We start from the raw sequence: 21,351 nt of genomic DNA, 5'->3' as shown, positions 1-21,351 counted from the left end.
AGAGAGAGAGAGAGAGAGACAGGCAGAGACACAGGCAGAGGGAGAAGCAGACTCCATGCAGGCAGCTCAATGCGGGACTCTATCCCGGGTCTCCAGGATAACGCCCTGGGCTGAAGGCGGCGCTAAACCGCTGAGCCACCGGGGCCGCCCCGATCACATATTTCGTTATCATCTGTCTTTCCTACTTCCATGCCAGTTCCACAAAAGTGGGCATTTTGTCTGTTTTGTTCACTGCTATATCATCAGCACCAAGAGCCAGTACCTGGTACATTGTAAGCACCCGATAAATATTTGTTGGGTGAATGCACATGGTAAAAAAAGATTTAAACCATATCAAATGAAGAGTATGCCTTATTTCTACTTTACACTTTACCCTCAAAAGAAAACTATAGGTAGGTTGCTTGTTGTGTTTCCAGAAACATTTTCTGTATGTGCTTGAATATCTATATGTGCAATAGATGTTAGATCTGTGTATGTATGAGAGTAGTATATCATGCCTGGTGCCTTACTTTTTTCCAGTTTAATGGTTAAGCTGGAGAAGCTTCCATAGCAGCGCATGGTGATATACCCCCATCTTTTTAATGGCTGTGTAATATCCCACAGCTTAATACTTAAAGAAAAATAAATTGCTCACTTCATTTGACACATGGAGAATTTTTTTAAAAAGATTTATTTATTTTATTTTTTAATTTTTATTTATTTATGATAGTCACACACAGAGAGAGAGGCAGAGACATAGGCAGAGGGAGAAGCAGGCTCCATGCACCGGGAGCCCGATGTGGGATTCGATCCTGGGTCTCCAGGATCGCGCCCTGGGCCAAAGGCAGGCGCTAAACCACTGCGCCACCCAGGGATCCCGACACATGGAGAATTTAATGACAGTTACATGCTATGGATCCACACTGTGTTTATGGGCTCTGGCAGACAGGAGCAGGCTGATTTTTCTCGGGTGCTCCTAGGTACCCATCAGAGATGATATGTACTGATGTGTACATCAGCAACTTTTTCCTTCAGGTATTTTGACACGTCATTTTACTTTCAACAACTAAATAAAGGTTCCTTGTAAGACTGAGAGTCAAAATAAATGACACCGGAAAGGGTTGAGGCAAATAAAAAAGCAAATAAAACAAAACTTAGGAGCCCTCCAGATACTCTCTCCAACCTTCAATGGTAACCAGGCAGTGATGAGCAACTACCATATCCATTTGCCTCTGGGAACCACCCAAACAGACAATGAATGTGCAAGGGTGGCTTTGCAGGGCAGATGCTAAGTGCTTTCGCCCCTCCCTCCAATCAGACTGCTGCCTAAGTCCTTGCTCTACAGAGACCCACTAACATCTCTCTGGGTCCCAGGAAGCGGACATAGTGTCCTGGTCTCCTAAATCTTTTAGTTCCAGAAGTCACGAAGCTCTTTGCATAGTGCCCTTCTGAACCAGCAAAACCCATCTCTTTAACCTTTTCCCCTCTTTAAAAAAAAGAAGCCATTTCTTTGATCCTGGGTTCAAATTCAATAAAAAATGATTAGTCTGTAATACCAGAAGGCTCAAGAGGGAGGGAAAAGGCTTTAGTTTTAATTAATTAATTTATTTAAGATTTTATTTTTAAGTAATCTCTACATCCAATGTGGGGCTTGAACCTACAACCCCAGGATCACAAGTCACATACTCTATGGAGCCAGCCAGGCACCCCAAGACTTTTGTTTTAAAGGGATAGTCCAGAAAAAACTGGATTGACTTTTTAAGTAAGGCATGAAGATGAGATATGTCTTATCATAGGCATTTAGCTGTAACTCCAAGGAGGGTCCATGAAGAGCAGGTGCATTCAGGTCTGTTTTATGTAATGGCTGGGTGATATGGAAAGGTTTTACGATTAAAACTGTTGTTTAAACAACATCTCTTGAAGTCCCTATCACAAGGATCATGTTTTGCTTTGGGTTCTAATACTAAAAGGAAAACGAATCCACCAGAAGTGGTGTGGATTGGTCCTCAGACATCCCATCCCCTCTGACTCAGTGAAGGAAATATGGAGCACCTTAATTTTGAAAATGTTCAAAATTTCAACAGATTCCTGGTCCACAAAGCAGGACTTTTATGTTCAAATTACATTTCAAATGAGCTGAAATTCAGCCCTACTAGGCCCAAAGATCTCATTATGTGTGGACTATCTGATAAGTCTGTACTCTTGCTTACTGGAAGTAACCCCTAGAGATGACAATGGCTGACATACTGTGTATGGAGGCAGGTGGGGTGCGCAACGGAAGAAAGATGGAGGTTTGCAAGATTGGGAAAAATGGGATACTTATCTAACAAAGCTCACAAGTTTTCATTATGTTTTATAAAGGCAAGGAGATTTAGGATTGCCTGTTTTATTTCGTACAACTGCATGAAAATCTACAGTGATTGTGAAATAAAAAAAAAATTAAAGAAAAAGCAAGGGGAGAAACCTTTTGGAAGTGGAACTTTTGGACAGTGGTTTTATTTTTTTAAGAGTTTTTTTTTGAAGATTTTATTCATTTATTCACAAGAAACACAGAGAGAATGGCAGAAACATAGGCAGAGGGAGAAGCAGGCTCCCCGTAGAGAACCCAATTTGGGACTCGATCCCAGGACCCTGGGATCATGACCTGAGCCAAAGGCAAACACGCTCAACCACTGAGCCATCCAGGTGCCCCTGGATAGTATCTTCTAACAATGCAATTTTTAACAAGGTATAGGCAGAGCAATTCATTTCTTTCTTGTCCTGTGTCAGGAAAGAGTGAGTAGGAGTCTCTAAGCCCCTGAAGTGGGTTCAGTGCATGCTTTTCTGCCAACTCAGGAACCTGAAGTCCAGTAACTTCCAGTTTAAGGAAGCAAGTCCTAGCACTCTTATTATCCTCATCACTTGTGATAATAAACAATCACTTTAATCACTTCAGAACACTGACCAAGAAAGAGTACTCCTTTACAATTATTTTTGAGGTGAAAAAGTAACAATCTAATATTCCTATTATTTACCTACCTTCATCTGTTCCCTGACAGTAGCATTCTTTCCTTGAAGAACATTGGTGCCAAAAGGGGCAAGGATTCAGACAGTGGAGGGTCCAGTATATTTTCTGACTCCTCCCCTTACAAAATGGGCTTATTTAGCTGGTTTCTAAGTGAGCAGTTCCCATACTGTAAATGCCCACCTCTTGGAAACCTCCTAAGCAAAGACAAACACTAGTTGTTATGGACTGAATATTTCTGTCCTCTCCCTGCCCCCACCCCCCAAATTTACCCCCCACCTGATGGTATTAGGAGGTGGGGCCACGGGGAGATGACCACTGGATGAAGTTGTGAAGATGGGGCCCTGTGATGGGATTAGTGCCCTTTTAGGAGTCATGAGAGGACTTGCTTCCCCCCTCTGTTTTCCACAGTGGAAGGAGGCCCCATGATCTTAGACTTCTAAACTGTGGGAAATAAATTTCTGTTGTTATAAGCCACTCAGTTTTTAGTACCTTGTTATAGCAGCTTGAACTGACCAAGACACCAGCATGGCAACCAGCACCCCACCCCTAGCATCTCATCCTTTGGGTTAGTAGTTCTCAAACCCAGGATCCCTCTACACTCTTAAGAATTATTAAGGACTCCAAAGAACTTTTATTTGTGGTATGTTTATTAAAAAATGAAAAAAAATGATTTATTGATTTATTTTAGAGGGAGAGGGAGAGAGATTCTGAAGCCGACTCAGCACTGAGCACGGATCCCCCTGTGATGTTTGATTTCATGACCCTGATACTATGACCTAGGCTGAAACCAGGAGTTGGACCTTTGACTGACTTTGTCTCCCAGGCACCCTGTGATGTTCATTTTTAGCTTAGGTATATACAGAAATTTAAGAAATATTTATGAGATCACTTAAAAATAATAAACCAGGGATGCCTGGGTGGCTCAGAAGTTGAACGTCTGCCTTCCACTCAGGTCATGATCCCTAGGTCCTGAGATCAAGTCCCGCATGGGGCTCCCCGCAGGGAGCCTGCTTCTCCTTCAGCTTATGTCTCTGCATCTGTGTCTCTCATGAATAAATAAATAAAATCTTAAAAAAATAATAAACTATTACATATTAACATATGTATTTCTTTTTACTAAAAGCTAAATTTTCCAGGGGATCCCTGGGTGGCTCAGTGGTTTATGCCTGCCTTCAGCCCAGGGCATGATCCTGAAGTCCCGGGATCAAGTCCCACGTCAGGCTCCCTGCATGGAGCCTGCTTCTCCTCTGCCTGTGTCTCTGCCTCTCTCTCTCTCCCTCTCTCTCTGTCTCTCATGAAAAAATAAATAAAATCTTACAATAAATAAATAAAAAAAACCACAACTAAATTTTCCAAAACAAAAAAGTTAATGATGAGGGCAGCATTGTTTTACAGTTCTGCAGGTCTCTTTAATCCCTCACTTAATAGAAGACAGCTGGATTCTCCTATCTGCTTCTGCTCTACTTTGATGTCGTACATTATATGGCCTCTGGAAATCCCTACTGTACACCCATGAGAGACTGATACAGTATTATTAGGAAGACGATTTTGACCTTATAGATCCGCAGGGGTCTTAAGGATCCCCCACCTCCCCAGGTATGCAGGCTGCACTTTGAGTACTGCCATTTCTGTTGGGAGTCTAAGGAGCTTCCCATAGGTGCTTTCCACTGTGAGAGTCCTGCTTCTTTTGAAGTTCTGGTGATATTCACTTCTGTGTCCCCACTGCACCTTAACCTGTGACTTGCTGTGGTTGATGCTTGTCAACCCCTGCTAGGCTGTGAGCCTGGTGGGGGAGACATTCAACTTTATTCACCTTTATATCCTTAGGACTTAACACAGTGTCTGGCCTCCCCTGGGCATCGGATAAAAATAACCTTTTAATTTAAATGTATGTTTTTTTAAAATTAAAGATTATATTTATTTAGTTGTGAGATAGAGAGAGAGAGAGAGAGAGAGAGAGAGGCAGAGACACAGGCCGAGGGAGAAGCAGCTCCCTGCAGGGAGTCCGGTGTGGGCCTCCATCCCAGGACCCCTGGGATCACCACCTGAGCCAAAGGCACACACTCAACCACTAAGCCATCCAGGTGCCCCTTAAATGCATGTTTTAATCATAACAGTTGTATAGTTATGACCATATTATAAAATAGAGACTAAGAAAAAAACACTCCCCATCACCCAAATGTTATTTCTTGGTTGTGTTTTGTATCAGTCTTTTTTACAAAAGCAGTTTTTTTAGAACTAGAACCACATCATATATAATAAACTAGCATCATAATTTTGAATAATTTATTCCCCCTTACCTAGAATGGGTAAGATTTTCTCTCTGTTGTTCTTCCTAAATACCCAACATTAGCCTGTTTAGGCTCCCAAATCGTTGTTGTCATAAATACAGCGATCTTGTGAAGAATACCTTCACACATACGGCTTTTTTGGCATTTTGTGTTATTTCCTTAGAATAGATTCCCAGAAGTAAGATTACGGGGTCAAAAGATGTAGACGTTTTTTATGGCTTTTAATACATACAGTAAAATTGCTTTTCAAAAGGGTTATACTAATTTTCAATGCCACCAGCACTTTCAGGAATGTTTCCCTACTCAAATTGTCAACATAAGTCCTATTAAGAATGCTGATCGATAAACTACTGTACCTTAGTTGTCAAAATTTTGCATTTTTTTTTGAGGCTCATAGATTTAAAGTTTGCTGAAGAAGGAGAGTCTAAGACAAAACATTCTCTTGGGACATCTTTATTTATGGAAAATTATCTTTTTGTAAAAAAGATTTTATTTATTTATTCACGAGAGACAGAGAGGCAGAGACAGAGGCTGTGGGAGAAGCAGGCTCCCTGCGGGGGAGCCCGATGGGGGACTCATCCTAGGACCCCGGGATCACAACCTGAGCCGAAGGCAGATGCTCAACCACTGAGCCACCCAGGTGCCCCTATTTCTGAAAAACATAAGAAATTTTTACTTGTGAACACTAGAAAAGGACGCCTGTTTTAAGACTGGCACAGAATTCACCCTGCCAGTCAAATCTTCTCGCCAAGATTCTCCAACAGAGACCTTTCGCGGATTCTGCTAGGCGTCCTCAACAGTAGCAAAGGGGGAAAGTCCAATGTTCCCACCGTAAACCAGACAGGACCCACGGAGAGGGGTTGGAGCTCCGGTGCTCCTTCAACTAACTTTTCTTCCTCCGGCCCCCGCGCCCGCCCTAACTTGGAGGTTTCTACCCTCTCCTTTGTTTGGGCTGCACCTGCCCACGTGCACCAGGGCTGACTTTCTCCGCAGGGTGCAGGGGGCACCTCCCAGCCGCCGGGCCGCGCCTCCCGGCTGCTCCGCGCTCGGCTGTTCGGGGGGCACTTGGGCTTTCCGAGCGGCCGCGGCCGTGCGCCCGCCCCCCGCGGGAGGCTCGGGAACCCGTTTCCAGGCTGGCACCGCCAAGCCGCGCGGTGCGGGCACCGGGGGACGCGCCAGGAGCGCGGCGACCGTGCGCCCAGGACGGAGGGGAACTTGGCCGGCCTCGTCTTCCGGGCCGGCGCGCCGCGGCTCAGCGCTCCTCCAACGTTGCCTCCGGCGGCCTCATCCCGGGACAAGCACTTATGAGTCATCGGCTCTGTGGGTCACATGGCCAACGTGACCAAAATAAAGTTTCAGTATTTTAAGCCGCTAGAAAAGGGGACAACGGAGCACACCGGAGGCGGGCTGCGGAGGGCGGGCGCCGGCGGGGCCGGGCGGGCCGGGCACCCGCGTGAGGGGCCGCGGCGGCGCGGGCGGCCCGGGGAGCGCGGAGCAGGGCGCCGGGCGCCGGGGCCGGGCGGGGGCGGGGGCGGGGGCGCGGGGGAGGGGATGGGGCGGGGCCTGCAAGACGCGCCCCTCCCCCCACGGCCGGCAGCGACGCCCGGACTCCCGGGCCGGCGGGCTCTGAGCGCGGCGCCCGGCCGACCTCCGCCGCGGGGCCCCGGGCCGCGCTGCCGCCGGGCCGCTGCAGGCCGCGGGATTCCGGAGATCCCGCCGCGTCCTCCGCCGCCGCCGGGACCCCACGCGCCGGCAGCGGCTTCCCCGGGAACGTCCTTCAGCCCCGGGAGCACGCGGGAAAAGCCCCAGCGCGCCAATGAGCGAGCGCCTTCCTCCTGACGGTCACGCTCGGGGGCGGGGCTTCCCTTCGCCGCTCCCGAGTTCCGGGAACCCCCTTTGATTGGTCTGGACGGCCTGGGAAACACTGCAGTGACGCCCAATCAAAGAGCCACGTCTCGGCCTCGAGGAAATATTCCGTGTCGGCCTGGTCCTGACTGGGCAGTTCTTCCCGGCTCCGGCCACTGGGAAGCTTTGTTTAGGTCCGGAAGGCGGGCTTTCCTGGGAGTGGGTGGGGCGGGGGCGTTGATTCTTCACCAATCCTTTCATTCCGTTGGGTGGTGACCAGCCAATGGGCCTGGCGGATAGGACGCTCCTCCCGGAGAGTAGTGAGACCCCTGGTGCGTGGCGATTGGTGGCGGGCAGAATGAGTGGCAGGCGTGCGGCCCAACGGGCGCAGTGCGTGGGCCGCGGGGCGGGGCCAGGGCGGGTGCGCGGCGGCGGCGGGGTGGCTGGGCCGGCGGCGGCGGCGGTACGAGGCGCGCGCTCGGGGTCCCGGTCGCGAGGAGGAGGAGGATGTGGCGCGCGGAGGGGAAATGGCTGCCGAAAACAAGCCGGAAGGTAAGAGCCGGCGCGTGAGGGGCCGGGGGCAGCGTGGCGGGCAGCGGGACCCGGCCCCGCCGGACATCCCGGGCATCGGCGGCGCCGGGCGGGAGCGCGGGGGCGCGGCGGCGGCGGCGGCGGCGGGCGGGCGGGCGCCCCGGGCCGGGGAGGGGGCGGCGAGTGGGGGGGCGGAGCGCGGCCGGGTCCTGAGGTGACTCGCCGGGCGGCGGAGCGCGGCGCCGCACACCCCCACCCGGGGGCGGGCTGGGGCCGGAGGGGCGGGGGGCCGGCGGGCGGGGGCCGGGCCCAGCGAGGAGGAGGAGCCGGCGGAGGGAGGGCCGGCGCCTCCCCCACCCGGACCGGGCATCCCCGCCGCTCCTGGGCCCGCGACGCGGCCCCCGCCCCCCGCGCCGGGCCCGGTGGGGGCCGCGGGGCGGAAAGTTTATCCGCCTCGGGCCCCCTCCGGCCCCGCGCCCCGCTGCCCCGGGCCGGTCCCGGTCGGGGACACGGTCTGCGCTCAGCCCCGCCGCCGGGGGCTCTCGGGCGGCAGGGCCAGGCGGACTCCGTCCAGCATCACCCTGGAGCCCCGTGGGCGCCTCCCAGAGCCGGCGGGGGGCCCCGTGCTTCTCCCCGCCAGGGGGACCCCCTCCTGCTGAGCGTCCCCGGGCAGAAGGGCCTCGTGTGACCCCTCCCCCTTCCCTTCCTGGGAAGGGGGCCTGCGCAGCATCCCCGCCCCTGGCAGTCGTTCCCATCCTACTCCTGCCCTTGCACCCCTCGCAGCTAGGAGGGTGGGGTCTCCGTTTCTATGGCAAGTGAGGATCTCCATACTCCCTTGCCCTTTACCTTCTGTGACCCTGATCCTTCTTTGGCAGAGGGGTCTGTCTCAGCCTGCCTCTCATCTTCCGTGGAATCTTTTGGGGCCTTTGCACACCATCTATTGACCCTTCTGCCAGGACAAGGGGACTCGGGCTCCCCACGTTCTTCTTCCCTCACCCAGAGGGTAGTGGGGGCCTGTGCAGCCCTGAAGTCATTTCTAAATAGGAAGGCAGATACTTCTTATAGATTATGCATACTCTGTGCTCACTTTCCTGGGTTAGGGTGAGCTCATTTCCTGAATACCCTTTGACTTGGCCTCTTTTTCTTAGGGGAGAAACTGGACATTAAGGTGCTCCTTTCCCCATTTGTCCATCTCCCCCAACGTGTTCTCTGTCTTCAGGAGTTTCTTGTCTGGGTGAGGGTGGGGGCCTGGATCAGATGTAGGGCAGGGCTTCCATGGTGCCTAGTACTTTAGTGAGAGGGGGCCACGGTGATTACTCCTCTGTGTCTCAGGAAAACAAGGGTCTGTTTTTGCTTCCATTTCACTCTGGTCTCTGAGGTAGGGGCAGCATTCACCAGTTGACACTACCCTACCAGGAATGTGGTCACGTGTCCTTCTTTTTTGGTGTTCCCATTACTATCTTCTGTGCAGTGAGAACCTGACTTTGTATATCCTACATACAAGAGTTTTTGAACCTTCCCTGGAAATAAACTTCCCATTTCTTTTTTAAGAGAACCCATATCCTCCTTATGGCTTCTGTTTCCCAGTCAGCCATATTTAGTGAGCCTGTTACCTTGACTTTTCCTGATTTTCTTAAATTGTATTCATGTTGGCTGGGTAAGAAGAAGCCATATGCCTTTCCATCTAGAAAAGGGAGTGTAGACACTCATGTCGCCCACGTGCCATTCGGGAAGGGGTTGCTAGCGTGCTTCTTGTTGTACTAGAACCTTCCTTTGGCCTCGTGTTGTCTCTCATGGGATCTTAACTTTTTTGTTGTTGTTTTTTGATCTTTTAGCTTTCAGGTGAAGGGGAAATTTGGATGCTTCCTATTTTTTTTTTTTTTTTTCCCTGCTTTGGTTCTCTTTTGGCAAAAGACAAAATGCCATGCATTTGTTTATGGATATACACATGTAGGTTTGCATTCCCAGATAAAGTCACACTTGTCACGTGTACAGCTTAAGTTGGAAGGGTTAGATGGCTAGCTTTGTGTTCTGCATGTTTGTGGGGACCTCAATGTGAACGTATATGGATATATATTGCTGTTGTCAGTAACTCTTCAGGCTTAGAAGAATCAGAAAACTCATTGATAAATGGCCAATTCTTACCATTCTTTCATTTGTCATTTGTACTGTACTGAATAAGCAGAATGACATCCTGAATGCTCACCAAGCCCCCGAATACATGAAGTGTAGAGTCCTGCCAACGCATACCAAAACTTAGGCATTCTGAATTTAGGGGCAGTAGTCTCTGCTTGATTCTTCCTAGGTGAAAAGTTCTCCTCTTGATCTCTTTGCTGCTGGGTAGGGGAAAGAGTTTCATGTATTTGGGGCATCGATAGGAGGGGGTGAGAATATATGTTTCTGTGACAGAACTAGGAATGAACAGCTGTATATATGTCGCTGTTTTATTTTGGCCATTTAAATAATCAAGAGAGGTTTGCACATTAGGAAAAGGTACCTTTGGGAAGGCCTGTGACAGTTCATCAAAGGGTGAGAGGGACTGTTGTCCAGGTTGGTCCTGAGTATCACAAGTCTACAGATTGGCTCTGGGGCACGGCCATGATGGAGCGGCCTCTGGGGCCCTGCTCCGTTCGCTCACGGAGCTTGGAATGGCTGCTGTCACTCAACAGTGAAGTCTTACTTTTTGACAGGCTTTGTGTGGAGACCCATCCTCCCCAACGAGCTCTGTCAGACTCTGAGTGTTTGGACCGTTAAGCATTTTTTGAGTAAGAGTTTCCAGCTGGAGTAGTAAGTAAGGAGGCAAGGTGATCTGGAGGATTGGTCAGCATTAGGCTTTGACTTCAAGAGTTTGCCCTTCAGGTAATATGGAGCTATCCAGTGGGCATAAAACCCACTGCTCCAGAGGATCACTTTTAACCTCAATTTCCTCTTTTTTCCTCAAAGTTTTTATACTATTGTCATTCTGTCTGTATATCTATACTCAGCTTGATGGAATTGTGTATTTTTAGGGTGTGATATTAATGACCTTTGGAAAATGATGGTTGAGTACCTGCTGTAGATGTTGGGGTGTTCCCAGGAGAGTGAGTGTTCCCATCTCACTTCCAGTGGTGGATCCTTTCCTGTCTTTTTGCCTGCCATCGACTGCCTTTCCGGGTTTCTTCTGCTAATTGGGGTGCTTTCTCTGTACAGTGGGGCAGTGGAAGGAAAACGGTTAAGGGTTAGAGGAACACACTTGAGCTTAGTGTGTAAAGGTAGGCTCTTTGGGGGATCCCTGGGTGGCGCAGCGGTTTAGCGCCTGCCTTTGGCCCAGGGCGCGATCCTGGAGACCCGGGATCGAATCCCACGTCAGGCTCCCGGTGCATGGAGCCTGCTTCTCCCTCTGCCTGTGTCTCTGCCTCTCTCTCTCTCCCTCTGTGACTATCATAAATAAATAAAAATTAAAAAAAAAATAGGGTAGGCTCTTTGAGTTTAATGTGGTTGTACTTTCTGTGGCACCCGCCCCACAGATGATGGGAATCAGCTTTTCCCTGTTAGTCTTCCAGTGCACAGTGTTCTCTCGCAGTCTTGCTAGATGGGTTCTCTTAAGGACTTTTCTTTTTTACATCTTTTCTGTTAGAACATCACTCTCTCCTCCCCCTCAGCCCTTACCTCCAGCTTTTTGGACAAGGTTGGGTGACTCATGGGACATCTCTTCCCTTGTCTTGTTGAAGACTTGACTTATCCTGCTGTTAAATGTTGGGTTTCTCTATCTCATCATTTAGTGAATTCAGAATGTTGACATGTACATAGCAGCCTCTACTCAAGGTCAGGTTGGTTTGGATTTTCCTTTCTGTAAGAGTAGGATTGCACTTGCTTGTTCTTTGAGCCATATTTATATATCCTGCTTACCCATGTTTTTCCATTTCTTTAGCGTTTAGGCTTTCCCTAAAGTAGCCTATGCTTTAGTGTCAAGTGGCGTTATTTTAGTTCTCTGTTTATGTGTTTATGCTAGCCCATGTGCCTGGCCGGATTGATTTATTTATTTATTTATTTATTTATTTATTTATTTATTTATTTATATGTTATTTTCTTTTTCCTGGTGGGGTTTTAATATTTTTTTCAGTGATTTTATTTTATTTATTTATTTATTTATTTATTTATTTATTTATTTATTTATTTTTTCAGTGATTTTAAAGTAGCCCATCTTAAGGTTTAACTTTTCTTTTTTTAACCACTCCTTCATTGCTCTGGGCCATTTTTCATTTCCCATTTTCTAAGGTTTAGGGAAATACCTCCCTGTGTGCAGTTGTACTTCTTTGCGATTTCTTTATGGAAAAAGCAATGGAAGGTGATTCTCGTGTTCTCTTTCTTTCCCCTGATAGTTGTGTCCGTTGCCTTCTTTGCAGGACCTTTGAATTTGTCCTTTTGGAGAGAAGCTGTTTTTGCATCCATATCCTGTCACTGAGCGCATTCATTCTGGAGACATTCACTGAGCTTCTGTTATGTGCAGGGATCTGTGGTGGTTATGGGACTGTGTCTGAGACCTCTTAGCATGAATGACATTTCAGTGTATCTTGTGTTTGTCTTTTTATATATTCTTTTAAGGAATTCTTTTCGGAATTGTGATTGTTTGGAATGTAATCTTGCAAAAAAGATACTCTAATGGTGTACTATCTCAGTGAACTCTTACTCATTCCCTGCAGGATTGGGGGTGTTGGAGAGGGTGGAAGGCAGCGTGAGAGGCACTTAACAGCTTTCCCTCAGACTATGTGTAGAAAAAAGTAAGGTCAATCTTCTTTTTAAATGGCTAGGCTTAACTTTTAAGTCGCTTGCATACATGGTTGGTTGGAATGCTTGTTTAACATTTGAACAGCAGCATACCAGGTATTGTATAGAACATACTAGGTATTGTGTAGAACATAAAATCAAACGCATCCTTTATAGAAGGAAAGGGTAGAAAAATAATTTCCTTTTAGGATTAACTGGTATATTTCATATCCTTAGATAGTAAGAACTGAATGAGATGCTGTAACATTTTTTGCTGCCAGGATGTGTTATATCTAAATTTAATGCCTAATTGTGGTGACCATTCTTTGGCTAGATATCTAATATAAATTATCACTGTGTTTGTTTATTATGTGACTTCTAATACTTTATACTTTTTAAATAGGCTTTTGTGTCCTATCTTTTTTTGGGGTAAATAGCCTCATTATTTTTGGATGTAGGTTTGGTATGCTGAATGATGGTAATAATAATAAAGCATTAATCTGGAATGTATTTTTTTCATTCTATATTAAATCAGATTTCCCCTCCACAATGTCTGTAGAAACCAGTTGTGCTAGTATTTCACTCTTAAGTCTTATTTAGGGTTGTTATAGTCTGTGATTTGGCAGTGTCCTTTATTCACGTGAATATGTGACAAGATTTTTTGTGGGGACAGGTGATATGTGTTTTCATTAAAACAGGTGATTTTCTAAATGTTCTGTATCTTCTAGAATCACTTATTCTGCCCTTTTTGATGTTCTAGATGGCCTAAGTCTTACCTCTCTTCTTTCCCATATGAAGAAGTTTCCTTATTGCCTTTGTCATTATTATAAAAAAGTATGTGTAGGTCTACTGTTTTCAAAGTCTTTCTGTCTCTGGGAAAGTGGGGTGCCTACCATTCCTTTTGTCCTGTAGTAGTAAGAGGCAGTGTCACCTCTGTCCCCCTAAGGATAGAGGGATGAAATGGGGTTTAAGCCACAAGGCCAGGGGTGATAGTATTTGTAAGTGGATAGCATCTCAGGGTGAAACACTGTGTCCTTCTGGCATCTGAGATGCCTCTTGTAGGATTTTGAAAATTTGATTTTGCTGCGTTTAGCCAGCTTCGTTCTGTCTCTTTGGCTTTATAATAGTAAATTTCTTTGGGCAGAGCCAGCAAGTATACTACTTCATTTGGGACCTTCATTCACAAATATGTGGGGGTCTTCTAATAATGTTACTGTCATACTAGTTATAGTCTTTGGTGTATTTGAGGGTGAGAGTAGGAAGTGTTCTTGTACTCTACTTCTTTGTCCACATAATATAAGTAGGGTTGTGTAGTCATTCACTTTCTTTTCCAGGTTATAGTGTGTAATCTGTCTGCTTCTTATTTTTTTTTTTCTTTTTCTTTAATTTTGCAAACCTGATCAGGTTCAGGATATAGGTTGACCAGACATTATCCAATCCCTGTATTTTGTGCCATCCTTGGATGTAGTGCCCATCAGTCCTGTCATTAAGATGTGTTGCTGTTCTGTCAAATGTGATGGTCTTCCATCCCATGATATTTGTCATGTGTTGGTAAGGATAGTGTTTCTCTTGTATATATTGATAATAGCAGTTCCTGATTTTTTATATGGTGGGACAAAGGTGTTTTTTTACCCATCAGTATGCTGGCTGTGTATTTCTAAGGTTGTATTGCATCTTTCTGCTTTGAGCGCCATTGCTTGTAGAAGGTCATGGGCCTCCTTGTGTAAAGATTGGTAATGCTTCCTGAGCATTTTTTAGCTCATTACCCTGGACTAAAAAAGAAATATTATGTACCCCACTGCAAAGAAAGGCCAAGTGTCAGCCATATTACTTCCCTTTCCACCTTTTTTTTTTTTTTTTAAAAGAGGGTTGTTTATTTCTTTTCAACTGATGGATGTGTCATAAGATGGAATGGCCAGAGGTATTTTTTTTTTCAGAGATATTTTTTAAATAGTTCTTTTGCATTCACCCCATATTTTGCTCATTCTTAATAGAGTTGCATGTTCTCATATACAAGTCCTTTACTCACTTGGAAAAGTGCAGTCACATTTTATTTACTTTTTTTTCAGATTTAGCCAGGCCTTTCAAGTCATGTACCATATTCCTGCCTGCGACTACCCAGAAAGTGGCTTCGGGGGAGATGGGCTGGTCTGGGGCTGTGTTCCTCAGTCGGCGCTCTGCAGTGTGGTTTTATGGTTACCAGTGTACAAAATGACATGGTTTCAAAGAAACCTATGGATTTGAGTTCTTAATGGTTTTAAACGTGTTGTTGCTTGGAGACTAGTTAAGTGGCATTACTCTCACCGCTAATTTTACTTCTAGTGTCACCTGAAATATCTCTACCTACCTTCTCAAAAAAAAAAAAAAAAAAAAAAAAATCCCCAAACAAAAATCATGATAAAATCCCAAAAAAGGCAAACTGAAGGCCAGCTCTGACTGCCCCTGCCCCTACTGTACGGTTGAGCCACTAGCTTTGGGGAGGACCTGTGAAAGCCTTTGGAACACATAGCATTCAGTCATTTAGCAGAAGATCCCACATTGTGTCTTTTATTTTTCCTTATCCGTTACCACAAGGTAAGCTTGTGTATTTAGTTACTTAAAAATACTTTCAATGTGGATTGTTTTTCTTCCTTTATTTTCACCTAACCATTGGAAAGAAAACTGGGGTTTACTTTTCATGATAGTAGTAAGTTATTGTGTTCCTACTTTTGTGTTCAACATCTGTGAGCAAATGGGGAGCTAACTCCAGTGACGGCAGTGGGACTAGTCCGGACTCAGACTTGTTCTCCGTAGCCGATATGTTATTGTGGAGATGATTTATATTTTAAGCCAAGTCTAGTGTCTGTAACACATGATAAACCAGATATTTAAGTTTATTTAATCTTTTTTACAGTATGCATTTAACAGGATATATCTATGTGTTTTATTAGAATGATCTGCAGATACAACTGGAGGTACTCCTGCAACTAAAAACAAAGAGAGAAAAAGAAAACCTTTCTTTCTAGTTTTGAAAAACAGGTGTTATCTTTTTTTTTTTTTTCCCTTTCATCGGGGTGACTTAGATTGCCAGAAAGCATTTCTGAAAGTATAGTAATACAATCAAGAGTTAATCTTTTTGAGACTTAGATTTGATTTTTAATCCTTGTCTGAAAAGTTACTTTTGAGGATGTATGTGCCCCATTGGTTTTCTGGGACACTTGGATATCTAACCATTTGGATAAAAAGAAGTTGGTATAAAGTGTGAAATTATCAAATAGAAAAATGATGCACTAGTGAAGAAATTACCCATTTATCATTGAAGATAATCTACAGTAATGATTGGAAGTGTAAATTCAGATATTCTAAGGAAAAATGGAATGTTGCGGTGGGTACCATGTTGAAATTGGCACACAGAGCTATTATTTGAACAACACTCCCCAACATGGAGATGCTTAGAAGATAAAGAAGCTAATGGGATTGATTATTTTAAAATGTTAAGTCTTTTTTTCTCTTTTTAAAAAAGTAATTGGAATAAAATAACCCTTCTTGGTGAAGAAAATGTAAACTTTAATGGAAGTTCAGAATGATATATTTAAAAAGTGAACATAAAAGATAAGGATTTTTTTATTGCAAATCCACAAGGGGGTAGTGATGTTCTATCAAAGATATTTGTGGTGGAAATGTGAGATGGTCTCTTTTAACATTTTAGATTTACAGATAAAGCTGGTATGTTTGCATTTTAACTTAATAAGATCTTCTTTTAAAATGTTTATTGGCGAAATTGTTTATTGCTTAAATTAAAAAAAAAATCCCATTTTGGGTGAATGGCTATTTTAAGCCATATGAATGGTAAAGAGAGGATGTCCTTGTAGTGTTGTGCTTTGGAGAGGTTACCAAGGACCTGGGGGTCGCTTATTTTCTAAGAATGTAATAATCTTAAATTTCCTGGGAAGCGTTAGGCATCTAGGAATCAGTGACTTAAGTGTCCTTAGTAAAAGGATTTTAGGAAATTGTGTCTAAACTTTACAGAAGTTTGTATTACTGGTTGTATTTTCAGCCCTGCCAAGAGATGAAAAATGTGAACAGTCCACACCACTAGCCGCTTTTAATAGTTCTAAGTAAATCAAATTTTTATAATCTTTTTTTATTAGTTTATATTATATCATTAGATAAAAGCGTTTTTTTTTTTTTTTTTTTTCCCCTAGCACAAAAAAAATTCTAGTAGCTTGCCTGAGATCATGGAGTCCCACCCCATTATATTCAGAATTGCTCAAAATTAGGTGTGGTATGGCAATACCAGGTAATTTTCTGAGAAGAACTAAAACTATATTATGCCTTCTTTTCTTTGAATGTGATGGCACGTGGTAGGAGGAAGATTTAAGGTTGGGGATAGGACTGTATTGTACTTATTTAGAGACATGCTAACCACATCTTTACGAAATATTACTTTTAACAAGACTGTGAAGCAGTTGCATAGTTTGGAAGTTATGCTTGTTTGTGGCATACACATTGAGCATTTTTCAATTTTGGTCTAGGGAAAAAGATTAATACAGCTCTTTTTTTCTTTCTCTGTTTTTCACCGTCCCTGTCCTGAGCAAGGGCTTTTTTTCTTTTATCGCCTTTCCTAAATGCCTGGTGATTTAACATCCCAAAAGGTACACTGTTTCTTCACAGACTCCCCTGAGCTCTGCTGAGAGCTGAACTATGACGTCAGCATTTTCATTCATGAATTTGCTCTTCTAACTCTCTCTTCTTGTTTTGTATTCCTGAACTGACTTCTGGCACATGCACAAATCAGTTTACCATTAGTCAGCCCATAAATCAGCGATAAAAGGTAAAACAAAGATAAGATACTGGGGTTGTTTTGATAGAGCTATAGTTGCTCATGCTGATTTGCATCAGTGTAGTTTGGACAGGGTTTTTCACGAAACAGTTTGAAACCTAAAACCAGTCAGTTTAATTACCTCATGATTTTGTGGATTGAGCCCTGTTGTGAGCATATTGACACTATATTTTTGTTCTCTCATGAAGTTCAGAGTGCTCTGCTGCAGTTCCTTTGTTCTAAAGTAGCATTTTGGTTATAATTTGGCCAAATTGGAGGATCTACTTTATTTCAGAGAGGTGAGGCCTGGGCCTTAAATTATGTTCTACTCAAACTGCTTTTGGAATGCATTTGGAATTTTGGGGGGCAGGGGAGGGCACTGTGTTGGTCATGAAGTATTTTCAGTAACTCTGTTGCTTGAGACAGATTATGAGCAGCCTGTAGTTGTTACTCTGTAACTGGCATGCTAGCACCTAGTGTCTGAATATGTCCCCTCTCTACCCCCCTGGGGGCGCAGCACACTCCAGGGTATTCCCTGTGGCTGTGGACTCCCATTTCTCCTGCAGGGAGGTCACTGCAGGGAGGTCACTGCTTGTAATTTAGTACTGCGTGAGAGCAGTTCTTGAAGAAATCTTATTTGCAGTTTTCCTCTGCAGGGCCAAGTTTGAGGCTGAGCCTCTGGCGTGTGGCATCTTTCAAGCTTCCTGTAGTTGATGAATGGTGAGCTTTCAAAAAGTTCATTTTCTCCGCTTTCTTGGGGGTTTGTTGACTTTCTAGATATTTAATTGCCAAGAAACATTTAGAAATAAAGTGTGTTATATTTAGAAATCATTTTAGCTCAGTTACAATTTATGGCTAGAGTAGCTGATGCGAACTGCAGCCATTTTGATTGATACCCAGTGTTGCTCCTGAGATGACTTTTTAAACCTCATGGCAACTCAGAAATACTGTCTACTCCCATCCTGAATGAAACGAGAGCTTTGTTTCTTTAGGTTGCACTGAGTTGTCTGACGGGGAACAGAGATGTGTGGTCTGTCATTTAGTCTTGTCCTTTGTCCTTAGGTGCTCTAAGAAAAGAAATAAGGGCAAGTAGATGTGAATAAGCGTTTGAAGATGACTTAAATTTTTATAATTTTTCCTAAGAACTAAGATGTTTTAAAATGATTTAAATATAATTTCTACGAAGGAATCTAATTGTAAATACTATGGAAGAAAGGAATATTTAATGGTAGAGGGTCTCTGCAAACATTCTCTAATTTTTAATGCTGTATTCTACTGCAGTATTTATGAAAAGTTACAGGCTTTGATTCTAAATTTCAGAACATGGGGAACACTTGCTTTGGTGTCCGTGTTGGCACAGTTTTGTCATGCCCCAAACCAGATAGTGTTAGACGAGTCCTCTGGTCATGAAGGCTTAGGTATCTGTTGTGGCTTTTAACGCAAGACCACTGTGGCTTCCAGCTCTTGCTCTTCTCTTTCATAGCCAGGAACCTGGCAAGTAGGACCAAGGACCCCAGCTTGTGGTATATTTTCTACTGTTCTTGCTGCCACTTATGTAGACCACGTACTAGAAGCCTCTTCATTTGGCCTCCACAACCTTCTCTTCTTACCAGATTCTACTTCATCACTCTTGGTTCTGGCACAACTTCTCATCCTGCTTTCCCTAGACTTGAGATCTTGTGTACTGAGTTAGTTGGCAATAATTTTGAGATGATTCATGTGTTGAGTAAAGGGTTGTCTTAGTGATGACCCATAGAGTTCTTTTCCTGTCCTGATTTAGGATGACAGTGAAGTTGGATGTATGGAATTTGCTTTATGGCTAATTTGCTGGAATGCAGCTGTTTTAGTCTGTGTAACTGTTTCTTCTTTTTGAGGTACTTGCTCTCGATCAAGAATTAATATTTTCAGCTCAAGCTGTGTAGGAGGAATTTGGAGGAATTTGAACTGTAGTCTCTGAAGTGCCTTCTTCCTGGTGTACATAGAAGGCTTAATTTTTTAGGTCTAACACCTGTCACTAATGTTTACTTTAAAAAATGTAAAAAATTATTAAATTTTTAAAGTTGTTAAAGATACATTGCATGGTACAGAAATGTTCATTCTGCTTGGCTGTTCCATTACCATTAGCCCATTAATCAGCTCTTTATTCTAATGTGGATGAGAGTTCACAGTTTTGGAGAAATAGACTTACATATCATATGATTTCGGATGAAGAGGTGTCTGCTAACCTCAGGCTTTTTTTGTGTAGGGTAGTCAGTCTTATTTATATTCATTTGATTGTATTTTCTGGGGTTGGTTGATAAAACTTTTATGAAATGAATAGATTCCTGGTAATTCAGTAAACAAGACTCTTCCTATTAAGAAACTCGTAGAGGGACACCTGGGTGGCTAAGGCAGTTGAGCATCCAACTCTTGATTTCAGCTCAGGTCATGATCTTGGGGTCATGAGATCGAGCTCTGCCCTCAGTATGGAGCCTGGTTGTCCTTCTTCCTCTGCTTCTCCCTGCTGCTTTTGCTCTTTCTCTCAGATAAATAAATAAAATCTTAAACCCGAAAACTTGGGGACTTTTGGTGAGTCCACTAAAATGGATTACATAGGATCTTCTCTTGGGCCTACTCCAGATGCTACAAGCCTGGCATTTGGAAAGGCCTTCAACATAATTTGTGTTTCAATTTTTTTTTTTTTTTCCCATAAGTTAAAGGTACTGAGGGGCAAGTTAAAGTTCCTGGTGTTCTTGTCATCATTCTCTGCTGCATCTTTCCTGTCTCTGCCGTGAGGAAATGTGCCGGTTGGATCATTTGCCTTGACAGAGCTTCTAATGGTGGTTTTTTCCCTTTTTAATTTTATTGATAGAGGCCATTGTGCTTAAAAAGAAAGCTGTAACAAGCAGAAGGCGGTGAGTGGCCGCTCAACATTTTTGAAGTACTTGTTTCTCTTCCTAGGGGTCCTCCAGAAATTGATCATAGATGACTTGACCAAATTCGAGGCCTAGAGATTGATTCCAGGCATCCCAGGAGGCAAGGAGTATCAGTCTTCCTCCACTGAATCTGATTATCCTATATGTGACCCATTGCTGCCTGTCCGGGTGTCTTCTGATGCAAATCTGGCGGTAACAGCAACCTTTCTAACTGGCTGATATCCTTGACAGCTGTTATCTGTCCTCTCCAGGGATGTTTAGTCTCGAGCCTCTGTGGCCATGTGTAGAGCAACTGAGGATGGATTTAACTGCTGTGGTGCTGCTCTGAGCGGTTGTGGATGTTCCTGGTTACCTTCTCCACCAGCCTGCCTCAGCCCCACTTCCATGAGCTTCCTTGCCTTTATTGTTGGTGAAGGACCATAAACAGAAATCATTTGTTTAGTAAGAAAGAATGGAAAAGTCATGATTTTCAGAATGCTTTTAAAAATTAACAATGGTGAGTGGCGATCGTATGCAACAATGTGCATGTACATAATGCCACTAAATGGTATACTCAGAGAAGGTTAATTGGTAAACTTTATGTTATGTATATTTTAACACACACACACACACACTCACACACACTCTCACACACTCTCCAGATGGGTAAGACCTAATGAGAAAAGTAACTATAAGGTCCTAACAGTAAATATTTGACAGTATTTTCATTACCCCAAGGTGAGATGTTGTGCCTTGAATAATGTCTCAGAATCTCTCACACACACACACAATAAATGATGGTAATCAGGCCCCAAGAAAGTGAATGTTAGAACACTTGGTTTCAGGGAGGGTAACAGGTCCTGTTTCAGTTAGAGCAGTTTATTTTTATTTTATTTTTTTATTTTTATTTTTAGTTAGAGCAGTTTTGATGACAAGGAACACAAACCATTCCAGTTAGGTTCAGTGAGGGTATAAGAAGAGCTAGAAGCACTCTCAGCCTCCTAGGACAGAAACTGAAGTGCAGCTAGATAGTCCAGGAACTGTGCCTGGAGACTCTGAGGTAGTAGGCTTTTCCTCTAGAGACCCCTTGGGCTGAGCTGGGGTCTCTTGGGACGCCACAGCTCATGGCTCTTCTCTTCTCTGTGTTTCTTCTTGAGGATGAGATTTGTATACTTCCATGTAGTTTCTTTGCTCCACCATAGCCTGTCACAGCCCCAGGCATGGCTCCTACATGTCCTCACTCTGGTCCCACTGCTT

At 44.3% G+C, this 21,351-nt stretch overlaps 1 protein-coding gene across 5 annotated transcripts in view; it reads left to right on the top strand.

Annotated features, from left to right (window-relative positions):
• The first annotated feature begins 7,536 nt into the window (after nucleotides 1-7,536).
• The window catches only part of CAMTA1 (calmodulin binding transcription activator 1), an 847,309-nt gene continuing 833,494 nt past the window's right edge, over nucleotides 7,537-21,351 (top strand). For 2 of the 5 annotated variants that reach the window (XM_077891382.1, XM_077891378.1), the window contains exon 1: nucleotides 7,537-7,674. In XM_077891382.1, coding sequence (XP_077747508.1) covers nucleotides 7,650-7,674 — 25 coding nt within the window. In that variant the 5' untranslated portion in view covers nucleotides 7,537-7,649. Of the gene's footprint in view, nucleotides 7,675-17,856; nucleotides 17,921-21,351 lie in introns of all 5 variants that reach the window. The other 3 variants (XM_077891377.1, XM_077891381.1, XM_077891387.1) reach the window with 3 other exon arrangements.

This window comes from Canis aureus, chromosome 3 (genome assembly GCF_053574225.1).
Source record: "Canis aureus isolate CA01 chromosome 3, VMU_Caureus_v.1.0, whole genome shotgun sequence".
NCBI lineage: Eukaryota > Metazoa > Chordata > Mammalia > Carnivora > Canidae > Canis > Canis aureus.
Note: the sequence above shows the minus strand (reverse complement) of the source record. Positions and strands in the feature narration are given on the sequence as shown.